This window comes from Eumetopias jubatus, unplaced genomic scaffold, assembly GCF_037043125.1.
Source record: "Eumetopias jubatus isolate StellerSeaLion01/CBP00866 unplaced genomic scaffold, mEumJub1_p1.0 scaffold_7, whole genome shotgun sequence".
NCBI lineage: Eukaryota > Metazoa > Chordata > Mammalia > Carnivora > Otariidae > Eumetopias > Eumetopias jubatus.
In genome coordinates this window covers 90,947,881-90,967,692 of record NW_028274813.1, presented here as the reverse complement: position 1 = coordinate 90,967,692, position 19,812 = coordinate 90,947,881, and the positions used below count along the sequence as shown (strand labels likewise).

Below are 19,812 nucleotides of genomic sequence, written 5' to 3'. Positions count from 1 at the left end.
ATGAGATAAATGAATGAAATCTTATTTTTTCAAGTGGTCTTACAGACACTATACATTAATATTTCCTAAGAATAAACAAAGCACAATTATAGGTTTATTGATTTTTAGCAAAATAAAATGACATAAGTAGCTTCTTTAAAAACTAATGGATAAGTTTTCTTGTTTCCTTGTCTCCAGAGCATTTGGCATTCTTTATCAACTGGTACATAAAAGAGTAGAAAAATAAGAGATTGTCATATTGTCCTTGGTATTTCTCTTTTAATATATCAGTATGGTAGTCTACCAGAAAATAGTAAATGGCTTCAATTGTGGAAAGGAAGGTATCCGGCTTTCCTTTTTGATGGCGCCAAAAGCAAGTTTTTCTTGTTTTCAACTCAACTTGTAACAATCCTGCCAAAAACAAATAAAAAAAAGTATCAATATTTCTTCTTAACCACAGAGTCTGGCACAATGATAATTTCTCTTAATTATTTTAAGAATTTAAAAAAAAGCATTCTTTTAGGAGTACAGATGAGTTCCTTCAATCCCAATTCCAAATAGAGTATTTTCTTAAATGCATTAAGGTATATACAGAAGCAATATAAAACACAGAACAGAATCTTAAATATGACAGTTACTTATCTATAAATCTTAGAACTTGCAACCATGAGTTAAAAGTAGTTAACAATTAAGATGTTCACCTCTTCTATCTTCTATTCACCACTTCTATCTTCTATTTATTTTAACCAGGGACAGGACTAAATTCACCAATATTCAGAAGGGTTACATTTCCTTGATGACCTGACATTTAAAACATCATTGTAAAACTCACGGAAAGAGATAGGCAGGTTAATGGCTCTTAATATGGTTAAAAGTTTATTTCTGGACTATCACTTTTTGGCTATATCTTCATGAACAGAGTACCTAGAGTTGTTTCCTTAGCTCTGCCACATTTGTTGAGTGAGACCTCAATGACACAGTCGGCTAGAATGCCTTACTCCTGTGCATTTAAAGAGGAAATTATTCATGAAATCACAGAACAGTACTCTCATTTCTTAAAACTCAGATGTTAACATACAAACCCAAAATGCTTTTAGCGCCTTAGGCCAGTACTTAGGCTCACATTATATTTATTTTGGTATACTTTTTTAAAAAGTATATTTATTTTAAAGTAATAAATAAAAGGGAGAAGATAGTATTAAAATTAGCCTCTTTACTAAGATTCGGAACCTCTGGGTTATCAATGATCTCCTACTATCACACCTCTCCTTAACCTAAAAGCTACTTCAGAAATGTAGCAGAGGGACAAGAAATAAATACTATAAAAAATTAAGATTTTAAGATATAAGGAGGATCCAATGTCTAATAGGACTTCCAAGGAAAGAGAACAAAGAGAATGGAGAAGAGTTAGCATATAAAGAGATAATGCCTATGACTTTTCCAGAGACTGTTTTTAAAAATGCAAAGTCACAGATACATGAAATAATGTATCTCAAGCAGAATAAATACAAAGAAATTAGTGCCTAGATCCATCACACCATAGTGAAACTGCAAAAGAGCAGGAATAAAGAGATCTTTAAAGCAGCCATTAAGGGATACCTGGGTGGCTCAGTCCATTAAGCATCTGCCTTTGGCTCAGGTCATGATCCTGGAGTCCCAGGATCAAGCCCACATTGGGCTCCCTGTTCGGCAGGGAGTCTACTTCACCCTCTGCCCCTTACCCAGCTTGTGCTTTCTCTCTCTCTCAAATAAATAAATAAAATCTTAAAAAAAAATAGCCATTAAGAAGAGGCAGATCATATAAAAGAATGGTAATCAGAATGACAGGAGACTTTTCATTAGCAACAGTAGAGTATTGAAGACTATGGAATAACAACTCCAAAGTGTTCAAAAAAAAAAAAAAACTAACAACCTAAAATTGTGTACCCAGCAGAACCATATATTAAGAACAGAAGTGAAAACATAGTGGAGAAACAAAAATTGAACATATGCCAACAGGAAACCAAATAAAAGGAATTTCTAAGGAATATATTTCAGTCTGGGTTAAAAGAATAGTGAGCAAAGAAAACAATAAACATCTATGTAAATCCAAATAAACGCTGCCTGAATGAAACAAAAAACAATAACAATATCTAATTTGTGGGCTGAAGATAAAGGACAGAACAAAAATAATGAAGAAAACAACAGTAACTTGTTGAACTAGGAGGGAGCTGAATCAAACTTAAGTGTAGTAAATACTTAAGAGTGTTCAAAGGAGAGGTAAAAATACTGACTTTCAATTCTTCTAAGTTCAAGTGCACAGTCCAGTTTTCTAACAGCACCAAAATAGGAATATCAAAAAATGAAATAAGAAAAAATAAAAGCTCGATCAAAGAAAAGTCAAGAAAAAAAAGTAAAAAAACAGGACAAACAGAAATAAAATTTTAGATGGTAGAAATATTTCCAAAAATATCAATACTCATAGCAAATGTGAATAAATGAAACCTGCCATGTAAAAAAGACAGAGATTCTCAGATTGAAACACAAGGATGACCTCTACAGGGCTTCTGCTCAATGTACTGGAGGTCTTAGCTGACATAGTAATAAAAACAATAAATTAATTAGATGTATAATAACTGAAAAGGAAGAAACACAACTGACTTTAAAATACTTTTAAAATCTATAAACAAATTTTTAAAAACATATTATCTTAGGGTAGGGAGGATTTAAACAAGACACAAAAAGTGTTCAACATGAAAGATTGATAAATTCCACATGAAGAACTTCTGTTCCTCAAAAGATACAATAAAGAAATTTAAAAGATGAGTCATTAACTGCAAGAAGATATTTCAAAACATTACCATCTATATTCTAGTAGATATAAAGAATTCCTACAAAAATCAATTAAAAAAACACTAGAAAAATGCACATAGGTATTTCACAGAATAGGACATATGTGACCAAATAAGTGAAGAAAATGATGCTCAATCCAATTATTAATTAAGGTAAGGCAAATTATGATCACAATTAGACCCCACTTTATATCCACTATATTGGCAAAAATCAAACATTTGACAATACCAAGGTAGGAGGCATCACGGATCAATGGGGACTCTTACACATTAATGACGGGTGTGTAAGTTTATATACCCATACTTTGGAAAGACAATTGGCATTATCTTGTAGAAGTGAGTATTCTCCAACAAGTCCACGTCTAGGTATGTTTCCTTAAGGAATCTTGTACCTGCATAAGAATGTTCGTAGGTGCACTATTTTTAAGTGCAAAAACTAGTTAACTCAAGTGTTTCATAAACAGGAGACTGGATAAATTGTAGTATATTCATACAGTCAGATAATATACAGCAGTGAAAATGAATAAACTATAGCTAATCATATAACAACATGGACAAACCTTAGAAATAAAATGGTGACTTTAGATTTTAGGTCCCCAGGAATACAACATGCAGGTCAAAATAAAGAAAACTAAGTAATAAAAAGATTATGAAAATAGATGTATTTAATAAAACACAAAGGAATGATAAAAACGTAATTCAGGAGAACAGTTAACTCTGTTGCGGGGGGAGAAGTAGAGTGGCAGAGGCGAGAACATTGGTAGATAAAAGTTACCAACACAATTCTGGTGCTTGGCTTCTTATTTATTATCTCACTATGTGCTATAACATTATATTATATATATTCTTTCACATGTATCATAATTTAGTTTAAAAAGTAATATGAAAAACACCTTTGCCTATTTATGGCAGAACTGGAGCTAGAAGTCAGGTCCTGGCCCTATTCTTTCCATTAGGCTTACAACATAAATCTAATCATGTCAATGTCTGGCATTAAATTCTCTCATACTGCCACAGCACCTGTGGAAAAAAAGACCAAATTCTCAGGCATAATATTCAAGGGCATTCATAATTTGTATTTCTTCAGTTGCTTCTTCTACCACTCTCATGTATGTACGCATTCTACACCATATTCAATTTTTTCAGTCTCTTGAATGCAAAATGATGTTTTTGTATTTTTGTGTATGTATCATTCCCTTTGTCTGAAATGCCCAGCCCTTAGCCCTTTATCCATCAAGACTTCAACAGAAACAGTTAATATATCCAGGGACTCTGGGTAGAGCAGGGTTGTGTCTCCTCAGTGCTACCACTGTATCCAAAACTTACTGAATTTTCTTACCTGCTTACCCGCCTGCCTCCCACAACAGATTACATGGCAGACAATGTCCACTGTCTTCTCAATATTCATTTTCCCCTTTTCTCAATACTAACAATCTCAATACTGTTCAGTGTGGCACGTGTCCAGCTAAAAACAACTTCCCAGCTTTATTTGTAGCCAGAGTGGTCAGGGGAACCATTCTGGCCAAAGAAAGGAAAACTGCAATCTCCTAGGTGGAAATTCCAAGAAAGCTATTATTATTATACTTATTTTTTAATGAAAGAGCCAGACTCAGTGGGCATATACATATTGCCCTTTGTCCTTTGTCTTGCCAGCAATATATATGGGATGTCTCGGGACCTAGCAGCTATCTTACAAGTATGAGGGTGAAAGTGATGGAGGAAGAAAACAGAATGAGTCTGAGTTCTTACAGGCATTGTGAAGTCTTTGCGACAGCTTTGGACTACCCATTTCTGAACCTGAACCTGTAAAAAGTAAACCCACTCTTTCTTTTCAGATTCTATCTGGGTTTTTATTTCACATGGTGAAACACAACCGTAACAGCCATTGTGATCAACTGGATGGTAGAGATATTGCTTTATTCTCCTTCATATCCCCTAGTCTAGGACACCACCTGTCCAGGAACGGGTGTTCAACAAATATTTCTGAATAAATGGACAAATCATAAAAGCTTTAAAGTATTCTATCTATGTATTTTGAAAATATTTCAATTTGAATAATTTTGATTCAAAGATACACAAAAGTTGTAACAACCCAAACCAAACCCTTTTGAACTATTTGTATTAATGTTAATTATATCCAAGACGTAAAGGGAGACGTTTGAAAATGTTCTAAGTAATTAGTATAATTAAAATTTTAACATAGGATTTGACAGCACATGCAATTTCTAAAAACAAAACAAAACAAAACAAAGAGTAACTGTTAAATGGTGCCAGTTTCTAAAACACCTAATATGTTCTAAAATGTTAAAAATAAAAATCAAGACTCAGTGATTATTACCACTAATCCATCCTGCTTTAAAGATTTGCTTGCAAGTGTACAGAACCTTTTAAAACACCCGGAAATACACAGGCATAGGATTTACTTTTAAAAGTTCAACGCATACATTAAAAAAATTCTTTTGCTAGCGTTTCTGGCAATCAATAACTTTATGATGAATTCAGCAAATTTTTTTAGCAGAACTTTAAAGCAGACAATTATAAATGGTTTTCTCTTCAAAATTATTGCCTGAATTTCTTCAACTGACGAATGAGAATAAAAATCTTAAGCCATTCTCATACTGTTGCTGGGAGGACTGAATGAGGCAGTATATGATACTGCACTCACAGATACACTGAGTACAGTTCAGGCAATACCTTTAATCTGAAAAAAGCAGTCACTTTAAACATTTTATCAATGTAGTCAAAATGAAGGGAGAGAGCTGGCTAATTGTTAAAATAAATTACAATATAATGCCATTTTTATCATTTGGACTGCCTCCCCAACAAAAAGAGACCACCATTCCCTACCATGTCCTCCCAAGGCTTCCTATAGTCAATCTTTAAGAATGTTATGTCACTCTTCACTTTTTATGATTAATTACACAGTCAATCTTCAAATGTTTTATTTCAACAGCAGTAAAACATTCAGAGCTACTTCTCTGTAAAATGTGGCGAAACAGTATGTTTTCACATTGTTAAGGGGATTCTTAACCTCAGCATTCATAAGATAACAGAAACACAATTTCCAATACATTACATTTGAGGGTTTTATCTGAGGTTTAGAGCTGGTTTGTTTAGCTTAATCCCATCAAATGATAAAATGTTTTAAAACCTAAAGGCAATGATTTATAGCAAACATGGGTTATTTCTTGAGGAAATAACTTGGTTTATCTGGAAACTGGTATTTCACATATACAGAGGCTATAAATATGTGCAGAGCCCCAAATATTCCCTATGGTGCAATAAGGAGCCAGAAGGGGTAGGGGTTGAAGTAGGACATGCACAGAATACTGAATTTGTTTACTTCATGATTTTGAAGGAATTCAGAAATCCCTTTTAAAAATTTTCATGTAGCACAGAATTGAAATATATGATACTTACTATGTGATCTGGGAAGGAATAACAGAAATTTTTCCAAATCTGATTTTAAGCCTTAAGCTCAAATATGAACACTCTGAAAACAGATTTTGAATTGTGCCTCAATAATTCCTTTTATAGTTTTTTCTACTGTTCTCACTCATGTTCTTTCATTTGATCCTTTCAATTACCATATATGGTAATTATAAAGAGAGTGGCTCAAAAAAATCTTCAAACTGAGGAATAAGTTGGTGCTGTAACCATCCAGGGTAATATTGGCAGGTAGTACTCCAAAGAGCAGGGCCTTAGGGTTCCATCTCTCTATTAAACATCAGCAAAAGGTTCTTCCAGGTTTTATGCTCTATAGTTTCTCTCCCTCCCTCCCACATTCCTCCTCCCCGACTTGTCTCTCTCTCACACACATACACATACACACACACACACACACACACACACACTTTGTCTCTTTCTGCCTATCTTTCTCACATACAAACACACAAACATAAACACGACTAGAATGACAATCTTACTAACAGGTATGTTGACCTCAGAGGTATGAACTACGTAAATTAAACTAAATCTAGTATTGTCACTAACTTTAGTTTGGGATGACTTACCACAAGTTAAACTCCAAAAAGTGTCATGAACTTTTTTTTCTAGGTGAAGTGCATTTTTAACAATAGCCTGAGAAAAGCTCTATTTTGGCAACCGCCTAAAACCAACCAGGTAGCTCTCTTGCCTTCTAATCAAACATAGTACACATATAAGGCCACCAAGAGCTAGAAATATATCTAATGTTTTTAGAGAAACTACTGGAAAACCCTGAAGAACTGAGTAAAGTGCAAGTAAACAAGAGAGGTAACATGAGTTTCTGTTCTTCATATTACTAGTTGTGCTACTGGGGCAAGCAAAGCAACTCTTTTAAACCATTTTATTAGGAACTGAACTTTTCACTCTAAGAGAGTACAAAGATAAAACAAAAGAAAATCCCTGTAATGTTAAATCTTAGAATTGGAACTATCCATGTGAACTCATGATATATATATATCTATTTTCCTTGGCTCTATCCACTGAAGCAATGACATCCAAGTTGTAATAAATTTACCAGATCTTGGTTTCTAATATCCCTCCCCACTAAAAAGAACCACAGCTCCTTTGCATAATTGTTGGTTCTATGTCTGGGGCAGGAAAAAAGTACAAGTGAACTTGGGACATCCTGTTGTACCAGAAAGACTAATGAGGCCATGCCACAGAGGACTTGAAGGGCTCCCATTGGCAAAATTTGAGACAATTTGGACATCAAAAAGAATACAATCACAACATATTACATATGATGAACTAAAAGGAAATCCATAAACCCATAGTGACCTCAAAAAGGGGCAGGAGAAAAGAAAAAGGGCGGGGGAGAGGGGAGAAGAGCTCTTTACATAAGAATGCCAGCTAACAAATATAAAAGAAATAATACATTAAAATGTCATCATTTTGCAATCCTCAATGTATTTGCTGATTTAGGCAAATCATCAATAAATACTAAAACCACTCAGTGAAAAGCAGCTGGGAAACAGATAGTTCATAGTCTCAAAGCATCACCCCAAAGATTACTACTAGTTTCAAAGAAGAAACGAACTTTTATAATAGAGAGATCTGGCAATCACCACTTTAATCAAATAATTAAAGTTATTATCAGTAATGAAACTTACACTATATGCCTCCTGATTTGATGCAGTAAGTATACAACTTTACCTATGAATAGGGTAATCATATAATTTATCAGCTAAACAGCTACATTTCTAAGAGTGAAAGGGAATGCTATTAAAAATTATACCAAAACAATAGGTGTAAACTGGAATTGTCATGGACAACCCTAGATTGATCCTAATCTCTAAGTATCCTTACAGAAACACTAAATGGAATCAAATCATGATGAAGCATTCAGACAACTGACCTGCCCTCTTCCACAAGTCTAAGTCACAGAAAACAAAAACAGGGGACTGCGCTACCTTAAGAGACTGAAGGGTATAATAACTACATAGAATGTGAGTTTACATGCTGAATCAGAAGAAAAAAGCTACAAAAGTATTTTTGGATCAATTAGGGAAATGTAAATATGGACTGTATTAGATATTAGAACTTCTGTTAATTTTCCCAGAGTGATAATGGCAATTCGATTATGCAATTATTCTTAAAAGATGTACAGTTAGATATTTAAGGGTGAAGTATTGCAAAGCCTGCCACTTACTTTCAAGTGTTTCAACCAAAAATGTATATAATATCTAAGTATACATATAACAGAGAAATAGAACAAATGTGGCAAAATGTATGGGTATTTGATGCAATTCTTCCAATATATCTGCATGTTTGAAGTATTTGAAATGAAAGTTGGGGGAAGGAACAATCCACAAAAATTTTATTTTTTTACCTTGAAGTCTCTCATCAGTGAGTATTTTGTTTGTTTGGTTCCAGGTGCTATCTATAAATATAATTTTTTTCAGTGTTGTGTCTTGGCAGTTGCTGTCATTCAAATCCTGTTCTTCAGTTTTCTTGCGTTTAATAAATGGCTTTTCAGGGTCATCATTTTTGCCTTTAACATTATTTTGAATCCTTTTTTGCAGATGAAAAGAAATATCTTTTACTGAGACAGATTTAGGTCCAGGGAAAACAAGGGCAACCTAAAGCAAAGAAGCTTAAGTTAGTAGTGTGCTGTTACGATCTTCAAAATGAATAAATTCTGACACTCAAAACTTTAAGAGAAACAAACATGTTGAATACTTGAGAAACAAGCATTAGGTTCTATAACAACCACTTGAGCCGTTTGAAAGTTCATATGTTTCTTTAATAAGTATGGTAAAGCTTTTGGCTCTTCCCTAGGATTTAAAAATCATAATATACTAGCTATAAGTATTGCTTCAAAATAAGTTATTCACCTCTTGATAGAAGCCAAGTTAGTTGTATCATGGATCAAAAAACTAAATACTGTAATATTTCACAGCATAAAAGACAAAGTACATGATACTAGGTAAAAGAACCAATGAAAAGCACTCAATAATTAAATACAATTTTCACCTATATAATAAGCAGAGATAAAAGAAAAAATACAGTTAATGCTGGTGAGGATATGGTGTTAAGTGCCTTTATAGCCATTACTGATGTCAGGTTTCAATAGCATAACTCTTCATGAAAGCAGTTTGGCACTTTAACTCAAGAGTCATGAAATATTCAGACCCTTTGGTTATTTCACTTTTGGGAATTTATCTTAATAAAATTATTGTAAATACAACTCACAATACCCAGACTATCTGTTAAAGTATATTTATTACAGTTAAAAATTAAAACTGAAAAATCTGACTTTCAAGGAAAAATTCTGTAAATTATGCTACCTTTCTTTCAGCATGTTTTTTACTGAGACCTTACACACTGTTAGAGCCTGCAACGTCTGAACAGCTCCTGCCACAAAGCAGTTGCCCAATTAATATTTGTTAAATGAACAAATGTTGGTTAAATCATGTGTATTTTATCTCCCATACTTTTCTGTATTTCCCAAATTTTCTTTAATGAGCATATATCATTTTTAATATGAAAAAATAAGCATTATAAAAATAAAAGAAAAAATCTTGAATTTAAAAACTTCAGAGTTATAAAAGTTTCTCAAACATTTACAATGTGTGTCTATATTTCCCCTATGCCCAATCAGCAAAGTTCAGGACTTTGTAATTTTCTTGGACTGTAAGCATATCACATCTCTTTGTAGAACCTAGCACTGTATTCTATTCAAATGACATAAATGATACTTTGCTGACCAGAGAGGGAAACACAAATATATTCCTAGATCCAAAACTCAGAAATCATTTACAAACAACTTTCTATATAAACTCAACCAAAAAATATATATTTATTTATATTTATCCCATATATATTGATGGGAAAGGAAAAACTAAGTTCTGCCTAGAACAAATGAACACATTAATTTTTAATTATGTTTCCAGATTAACCACACCAACAAATGGTCTCCAAGAAACCTAGAAGGGTTTATATACATTTTTTAGAAGTACCCAAGTACCCAAGGTCTAGTTTTTTTGAGATCTATCACTTTTCAACAAGAGCAGTAATATCTCACCAATTTCAACTATGTGAAAACCAATTTAGAATCTAGAAGTGATCAGAGGAAGGCCTCTGAGCAGCCATAAGATGTTACAAAGGCCATGTATTAAAGCTCTTAATTCAGAGAGAATTCTTGAAAATCCCTCTAATTCAGACTGTCTTTTCTTCTTTCAGAGAAATTCCAACAATGTTTGTAATATGGTTTCTTAGTTTGTATCAAATTAGACCATCTATATGTAGTATCGGGAAGAAAATGGAGAGGAGAGAAAGTAAAGCAGACACAGTAATACTGGCAAAGAGTAAAAACCTGAAGATATAATGCAGAACAACTATAAAAAGTGGAAAGTCAAAATTCAAAAAAGCCTTAACAATCTAAGATCATTTGATCTTTGAAGATACCAATGAAGTAAATAAATTGTATATTGTTTAGTGTTACATAAAGATAACCCTAGGTCATTAAGAAAAATATTAAATTATGTTCAAGTAAATTCAGAAAGGCGATGGAATTTAAAATTCTTTTTTAGATTCAATGCCAAGAGTTGTAAAAAATAAGCAGCCTACTTCATGGTCCTTTTCTTCATATTCTGGAATACAAGGATACGTGTAAATATTTACAAATTCAGGTGCCAATAGTTTTGCATGTATAGCAGTACTTTTGCCATCTGTTTCATTTGGATGTTTAATGATATCAATCTTCAGTGGAAGCTAAAATTTAAAAAAAAGACAAATGAACACAATATAAAAATTCTAACTTTTATGTTAAGAAAAATGACCTTCAAAGCTTAAATAACAAGCTCACACTAAGTTCCTATAAATATGATTTCAAAGGCATACTTTTCTAAACCAGAATATTAGGAATGCTAAGAGTCATAAAGCAAACCTAAATTTCTTCCTCAATATTGTTGATCATGTAATGAACAATTATTTCCAACTTATTTAACATAAAATCTGTTCTTAAAGCAAAGCTTCAAGGCCATTTTCATTTAAGCTACAGAGGCACTGAGTCCAAGTCTTTGCATTTCAGTATCTGTGTCAAGAACATTTTTTATAATTCCTATAAACTTTAGGATTGTTAATTTTATGACACAATAAAAGGAAATATAAGTTTGGGCAAAAGCTTCACATCTAAAATTCAAGTCAAAATTTTATTCCCTATACATCCTTTGAGATCAAAGGTATTACCCTTCAAAGGGTTCACTCTTTGTTGTGAACATCATGATTCTCATCAGTGGCCTTTAACAGCACAAATGAAATTATCAATTGGAAAAGTAACAGAATAGGTCTAGGAGGTACACACTTTATATAAAAATTAACTCTCTTTAAAATCTTTGTCTATTTTCCTTAAAGTTTCATTATTTAATTGTTATGAATTACATCCTGCCTCTTTGCAAAAATAATATTCTCTTGCATTTTTTGAGTTAGATTTTTCTATTTCACTGACTTGTTTGATTTAGTTTCCTGTGTAACTCTTGCGCAAGTGCTATAGTTAGCCATGATTATGAAAATGAAAGCTGAGTCACATCTCCCCCAAAATATATATGAGAAACTCTGAGATGGATTCTTCACTGCAGATTATAAATGACTTACATATTATTACAAACACTTTTTCAGCTCCCACCCAACCCATTAACAGGCAGGATTCTAGGTATTTACCCCGGGGCAAGCTAAATTTATCCTGGAGTACAAAACTATTTTTCTTTTTTTTTAAAACAGCTTAAATAGGTAAAATTAGTATAATAAACTCCACATATTTAAAGTGTACAATATAATGAATTTTAACACCCTTGAATTCATCACCATAATCAAGATCATGAACATATCTGTCACTTCCAAAAGCCTTCTTGTGCCTCCATCCTTCCCCTTTCCCCATCAATTACCACCCGCAGTCCTTAGGTAATGATTGATCTGTTATCACTATAGGTTAGTTTGCATTTTCCAGGATTTTACATAAATGAAATCATATGGTATGTACTCTTTTCATCTGACAACTTTCACTTGGAATAATTATCCTGAGATTCATCCATATTGTTGTATCATTAATTCTAGAGCTGTTTTTTTAAAGGAGTAGTTGTTGCATGCTACTGAATGATCCCAGCTGCATATACTTTATCTTTCTGGATGATTGTGTGGAAAAAGGATGGTATATATCCCAGAAGGGCCATAAAAATGTATCCCAAATAGTTTTCATTTTAGGGTTCCAAACCCCTTATCTCCTTCCCTCCCCACTTAGGCCTAGTGACCAATTAGGGCCAACTGCTTTAAATCATCAAACCAACTTCTAGTTACAGAAAATTTACCATTTAAGTAGGCAGTTCACAAATGATTTTATATCAGTCTACTTCTGGCTGAACTCTACATCAGAATTGCCTCATGATGCTCATTCTCAGTTGACACTACATTCCCTTTCCCCAGGGTCTCTCAGTCCCAGATCAGCATTATCTTAGCCCAGGGAAGATAGGAAAGAAGAAAAAGAAAGCATATCATGATAAAGTATTCTATTACTAATAAAACTGACTTTCCTACAGGGCTGATGAGTAGAACTGAAAATTCCCAAGTGACCATCAACATTTCTCATCAGCTGGCTATGACTGAAGGGTATCATTTATATCAAGGACATAGGACTGAGTGTTATTCATGTATTTAAACATCACATACCTTGCCTATTACGGACTAAACCCTATAGGTATAAGACAATTATGCAAAATTTGTGCTCAAGAAGTATTCTTGGGACCCAGTCTACCTACTTTAGTTCTCCCTGAGCAAGCCTGAAATTTCTGACACTATGAAACAAAAGCACAGACACAGATCAAATCATGGAAACATATGTTTGTGCTCTAGTTCACACATTTTAAAGGAAGATATTTCCTAAATAATGACAGGGTACAGAGTAACGCCAGAAAGTAGAGATGTTCTGTTTTCAAACATGAAGAACATCAATCTGTTCTCTAACACTTATATTTCCTATAGGAGATTTACCAAACCTTTCTGCCCAAATTTATCAAAATGCCTTTAGCAGGAAGTCCTAAGTCTTTTCCTATGTGATCATCAACCTTCCCAAAGAGAGTCTTTTAAATTCTAGGACTCTAAAAAAGAGGAAGCTTTCTTTGACCTCATGATTTTTTTTGCTCCTCTTTTAAAAATACCAAGAGCATCTTTTACTTTTACTCATGCATTTCTCATGACATTGAAAAAAAATCATATTCTGCATGAAAAAAATCAGTATTTATGAATTTATTCTGTAGATTAAAATTTAAAGCTTGGGAGGCACTTACTCATTATGTAGTCGTCTTCCCTTCCCAAGCAGGCTATCTAAAAGCAAATGCTGAATGATTTGTAAAAATAAAGTAAAAATTAGAAAAAAACTTTATAGAGCTTTTATTACTATTAATATATATTAACACACTGAGTTTTATATATGGTCATTAAAATATAAACACTTTTAAAAACTCTGCATGCTCCGGTAGGCCATTTAGAGTTGATCAAACACTTGGCATAGTGTTTTAAGTCACTTCTATTAAATAGTGGACATTAGATCACTGATTTGGAAAATAATCCTCTATTATTAAATTTCTGTGAAAATAAATTCTATGAAAAGTCAACATGTTACTTTTATTATTCTGATCTTCAATTCTTTTGAACACAATACATCTTAAGATAAAACTTTTAAAGGGATATTCTCTTTTATGTGGCTATGATATGAACAGAACATTGAATAATTCTGTTTATACTTCAAAAACTATACTTTGAAATGTAACATTCTCTCAAGATAACAGGAAACTTAAAGAAGATTATTTTCCTCAAGCTCTCAGTTTTTCTAAGGTAACTATGAAGCTGATTGGAGTCCATACTTATTTCTCTTGTCCAGTAAACTTTCCAATAGCTTCTAAGTGTGATTTTAGACCCCTGAGGAGACCCTGGACTTGCCAAGATGACATATAAGCTAAACTGAAATGCAAGTAACAAAATATAAGTATTAAGGTATTTTACTTCAAATGTAAATGAATCTTAAAATCAACACATTAAATATTTTTAAATATAGTTTTGGCTTATTTTCTTACTAGCAAGTTCTAATGAGTCCATGTGTAGAGTTTAGTCTCTCCAAAGTCCTAACAGGCAACAAATTTTATACATTATTTGATTTACTCCTAAAGTTCATGTCAATGTTAGACAAGTTGACATATATGTAATAAATTCTTTGATTACATAGACATCATGGTTTACAGACCTTTTACCTACACAAGAGTAGTCTTGGTAAGCAACAAAACATATAAGGTAAGCAATCAATGCCTATCAATTTTTTAAAATCTGGCTTAAATCACTACAATTATAACATAGCCCAATGAGTAGGTCTTAGTTTTTTTGTTTTTTTTTAAATAGGCTCCATGCCCAGTGTGGAGCCCAATGTGGGGCTTGAGCTCACAACCCTGCAATTGAAACTTGAGCTGAAATCAAGAGTCAGACACCCAACCAACTGAGCCACTGGGCACCCCAGTCTTAGTATTTTTAATTTTAGTTTAGTTTTGGTCACTGACATGAGCTCCATCTCCATGCAGGATGGGACTAAGCCTGTTCTACAAAAGCCCAAGCAAAAATCAATCCTAGTTCCTTTAGGATATGTTTTCTTAAAAAGAGGTCCAAGGTCCTGAGGTAGTTTTTGAAGTTCCTTCAGGCAATCTATACACTTGTCTCTTGTAGTATTCATGTTTATGCCACATCTATGTTTTAGATGAATTATAATCATTAATGAAAAAGTAATTGATTTCTTTCAAAACAATACCATTCATCTCAGACCTAAGTGTTTTAGTAGTGTGTGTCTCTTTTTCCAGAGACAAGGAAAACAAATAGGTTTACTAGTCTGTAAGATTAAATTTTCTATTAATATTATTCATTTCCATAATGATGCTACTTATCACGCTTATCAATTCTATTAGAGCAGGTATATATGAGATGTCTTTTTAAATCCTACTTTCAGATAATTAAATTTCTTACCAACCTTCACAAGTGGCATCTGTTGAATAGGTACATTTTCAACTGGGACATAACATGTATAGCAATAGAACATTCTCGAACCACCACATTTGAGACATTTTGATCTTCCACTTCGTTGAGCTTTTTGAAGAACTTCTTGAGATGCTAAGCATAAGTTTTGAAGAGGATCTTCTGCAGCTATAGAAGTAGTTTGTGAGTGTTGTATTTCTACAAATTTTGAATTATTTTCTTCCTTTTCTTTGAGAAGTACAGGTGGGTTGAGAGACATTTTTCATTCAAACCAAAGTTTAACATCTATTTCTAAAACATAAATCATAGGTGCACTGCAAAAGAAAAAAAAAAAGTGGGGGAGGGGTGGAATAAAGACAGGAAATATTTTATTCCTTGTCTCCACAAGGAAAATTACTCAATTTAATTCACAACTGCATACTGTTTTTAGTATTTATTAACAAGTATTAATAAGCTTTTTAACCACCAAATTAACACAATTTAAAATACAAAATTAAGAAGCAATAAACTCAAAACAATAAATGACCCTTCTGAGTCATCCCTTCCATAAAAATAAAAAGGTTGCTCTCTTAGAAAAACTATTTCAGATATAAAATTTAGGTACCAACAATCCATTTTTCAGTGACTCTTATTTTGTTTTATATTAGGAATACAATGTTTTAATGTTAGTATCAGCCAGGAATGTATTCAACTCTGTAGGCTCTGACTTTAAACTGATGTTATATGATATCAAATCTCAACCTGAATCCTAACGAAAGTACAAGGTTCTAGTGAAATCAGTAAAATCTAGTTGGTTATGTTCTAAAAGACATATTCTCTGACTTAAATCACACGCACAAAAATATAACTAAACATCCATTAAAACAGGACAGGCATCTACTACTACCAATTACAATTTGTAAAATATCCCAAAAAGGTGAAATATATGCCCAGAAAAACAAAGTGTGATCTTATAAATTTAAAAATTTTACAGAGTAATGTTAATGTCCTCTCACTCAAAGATTTCATACCACTTTTTAAGAATATAATTCATTTAGAGTCTTCAGTTCTAGAGATAAAATAGTAAAATAACTTTTCCACTTAAATATTTTCTTCCAGGAAGAATGATGTCTGTCTAAACTGTTATTCAAATACTCTGTAAGCACAGTATCTTTTGAGGGAGAAAAGAGACTGGGGCCCTTTTGATTTGATATGCATTCCAGAGCTGTAAAATGAGTCTCTCATTATAAAGCTTATGGCATTGTGGTGTTTAACTATGAGGCCCCGGGCACTTTGAGTACAAACACTGACAGGAGAAATGCTGTGACTGCAACAGGAAACTTTTTTGTGGTATCCCAAATAGAAAGTGAACAAAAAGTCCAGTGGAACATAATATACAACATAATTTACCAACAGGAAGTGATACTAATTTAATTACTCATCAAGAGTTTTTTATAGATTGTAAATCCCAGTAAGCTTGAGACCCAAATAAAAAGATGCAAAGAAAAAAGATGCTTGTTACTGAAGGAAAAAATAAAATATACTGGCCAAATTTATTCAAATTTACCAAGCTGTCACCTTTTCTTGAGTCTCAGATCCTTTTAAGATCATGTGAGTCTTGGACCTTATCGGCAGAAAATGCATACACAGACACAATATTTTGTACACAATTTCTGATGGTTTGCTGATCTGTAAGCATTCATCTACAGATCTAGTAAAGAAATCCTAACTACCATCAAACAGTCATTCTAAGGACAGGAGCAGTTTTAAAAGTCTGGTAAGAGATCCTATTAGTCTCCAGAAATCAGAGCTACAAACCCCCTGTTGGGGAAGCAGAGGTCAGCTGTCACAAGCCAATCAAGGTCTCATTACTGCACTTAGGAAGGTAGTTAATTTGCACCAAGTCTTGGTTTGGGTTTGCTCTGGTGTTGCCTGAGGTCCTTACAGAGAAACATTTTTAGGTTGTGATAGTCTTGAGTTATCCCATCATGGGACTCATCCTAAAAAAGAAACTGGACTGGACTAATTCAACCTGACTCCATTTTCCTGGGTGTTCTAATAGTTATTTAGGGGGTTTGCATATGCCACCAAAGGCCTCAGGCAATAATGGGGCTGAAGGACACAGTTCCTGGGGATGTCGTGAAAGTCAATGTGTTTCCTGACATTCAGTGGAAAACTACTGATGAGTTTTTCTAGGGCCCTCCAAGTGCATTCTGCCTCTGAAGTATTCCCCTATATTTTACGTGGCCTTCCATCCATAAAGCCAAAAGGACATTAGTGAAGCCTTATATAAATGTTCTTCCTCTACAAAAATCAAATGTAAACACCTATAAGGCAGTGAAAGGGAAATGTTTATGGCTCCTTTCCCTGCCTCACCTATACATTCTCCAGTGGATGTGGTGGCCACACACAGAAGAGGCCAGAAATAGTTAAGTCATGGACAGCTCCGCCCAAAGGTCTCTGAAACCATATGACAAGGGCATCTGTCCTGACCTAGACAATAGCCTGCCTCAAATGTGTACAAATAGTTTGTTGCAAACGATGGTTCACAACCTTCAAACCATACTTAACATCAAATTCGTGCAGGGAATACAAGTGGAGTTGTGGGAGTTACTTAGAAAACATAAAAAGAATGTATTCCTAAAGAACTAATAAATATTTTTACCTTGATGATACATTCATCACTCTGCAACTTAGGTTGAAAACTAATTTTTTACTCCCCCTCTACCCTCTTTTCCCAAAACACCAATTACTCACCAAGTTCCATAAATTCTACCTTGCATATAATCCTCTATTTTTAGTCTCAAAGTCAGGACTCTACATGATCTACGGCAATCTCTTACATTTTTTTATGTTTGCCCACTTATTGGTTCCACATATTTGCATGGAAAAATATGCTTTAGTCTGGAGTTGCCTTTTAGTGAAGCTATCCCTCCTAGCAATCAACTCTGCAAGAGCAGAATTCTTTACTGATCTCACATATCTCTCCCTGTGTCTTATGCAGCAGGAGGAATTCAACAACCACTTATTAAATCAAAACCATTCTGAAAAAGAAAGCATATGTATGCATCTCCCTACTGAAGGACCTGACAAACCACCTTGATGGGCCATCTGCAGCCTGGCACAAGTGGCAACATGGCAGATTTTTTTTTTTTTTTCAAAACAATGATGTTTTAAAAACTCCAAGGTATAAGTCACCTCCCGATGGAATACTATATACAACTCCCCTACCATGTATTGTAGACCAATTCAGTACTAGATAAAACCCACTCCAAAATTTTTTTTCAAGTATTTTTAAGAACCTGGTCAGGTCACATAATATACACAGGTCCAACATTCATTTTTTAAAATCCAACGTGCCACCTTTTTCAAACAGGACCAATAGCCTCTCCCACATCACCCATCATTTGGTAGGCGGACTGTCTTGCCTTAGTTTTTCATGGTACACTAGGGTTTAGATAGAAATAATCCTTAAATGCTGTGGTTTTCACTCAAGCAGAGATTTTATCATCCAACTCCGTGAATTGGCATCTTAAACTATTAATATACTTCTTTACTTGTCCTACATTCCCAAGAAACAATTTAGACATAAGAACAGACTCCTTGGCTTATTATGTAACCACTATCTTAATTTGTTAAATACACTGCATGGCGGTACTAAGCTGCTCCTTCTGTGATCACCAATTCCCCGCAAACCACTCCAAACACTAAAAAATATAGTTTCTAGGGGACTACCTGCCAGAACAGACATTCCTTAGAGCGGAAACCACTGAAAATGATTGTTAGGGCAGAAAAAAAGTTTTCTGAGGAAAAATTTGGAAGCCTTTTTCCCAAAGGGCACGCAGGATCCTAAAAACCGCAAGCGCTCGAGCACAGGGACCTGGGCCCCGCTCACAGGCGACACCCTGCACGACCTCCACTAGGGCCCGGCCAAGCAGCGTCCTCTCCCTGCAGTCGCACGTCTCCGGCCAGACCACTGGTCCGCAGAGGGGCTCGGAGACCTGCACCAGGGATCCGAGTGGGACTCAGACCTGCACTGCCCGCGGGTCCTCGCACAGCTCCACGCGTCTTCAGCTCCGCCCGAGCCTGAGGCGCGCGCCCGGCCCAGGTCGCGCTCGGGCACGGCGGAGCGCTTTCCGGGAGACACAGAAGGGAGGAGCCCGGCCGTTGCTAGGGCCGTTGCTAGAGCCTGGCGCCGCGCAGGTCCCGCGACGAAAGTAACGGGCGGGGAGGGACGCGGGGCGTGGTTAGAGGGGGAAGTCCCGCCTCAGCCTTTTGGCGGCCGGTGGTGTAGCCCTAGTTCTGGGAGACGTGATCCGAGAGCGAGTCCCGATCGGTGAGACTAGGCCTCGCAGCCCGCCAACCCTGGGCTGAGTTCCCTGCTGACCCTGGCGGAGGCCCCCTTAAATGGGACGCGGCTCTGGAAGTATACTCTCAAGGTGTAGTTGCAGTGAGTTGTGAAAAATGCCGATCCTACAGAACACTTTTCCATTTTACCTATTCCAGAATTATTTTAGTCGTGAGAACTTGG

General features: G+C 34.8%; 1 protein-coding gene across 2 annotated transcripts; it reads right to left on the bottom strand.

The window, feature by feature from the left end:
• Window positions 1-81: 81 nt before the first annotated feature.
• On the bottom strand, window positions 82-19,399 carry DTWD1 (DTW motif tRNA-uridine aminocarboxypropyltransferase 1). Of its 2 annotated transcripts, none has more exons than XM_028100478.2 (5): window positions 19,017-19,399; window positions 15,298-15,616; window positions 10,866-11,009; window positions 8,626-8,875; window positions 82-390 (listed from the first exon to the last, which is right to left on the bottom strand). In XM_028100478.2, the coding sequence occupies exons 2-5, from the start codon at window positions 15,559-15,561 to the stop codon at window positions 143-145; spliced, it is 906 nt and encodes a 301-aa protein (XP_027956279.1). In that variant the 5' UTR covers window positions 15,562-15,616; window positions 19,017-19,399; the 3' UTR covers window positions 82-142. The 2 variants fall into 2 exon arrangements, with proteins under 2 accessions (XP_027956279.1, XP_027956278.1); XM_028100477.2 differs by having other exon boundaries at window positions 19,313-19,399.
• Window positions 19,400-19,812: the final 413 nt, after the last annotated feature.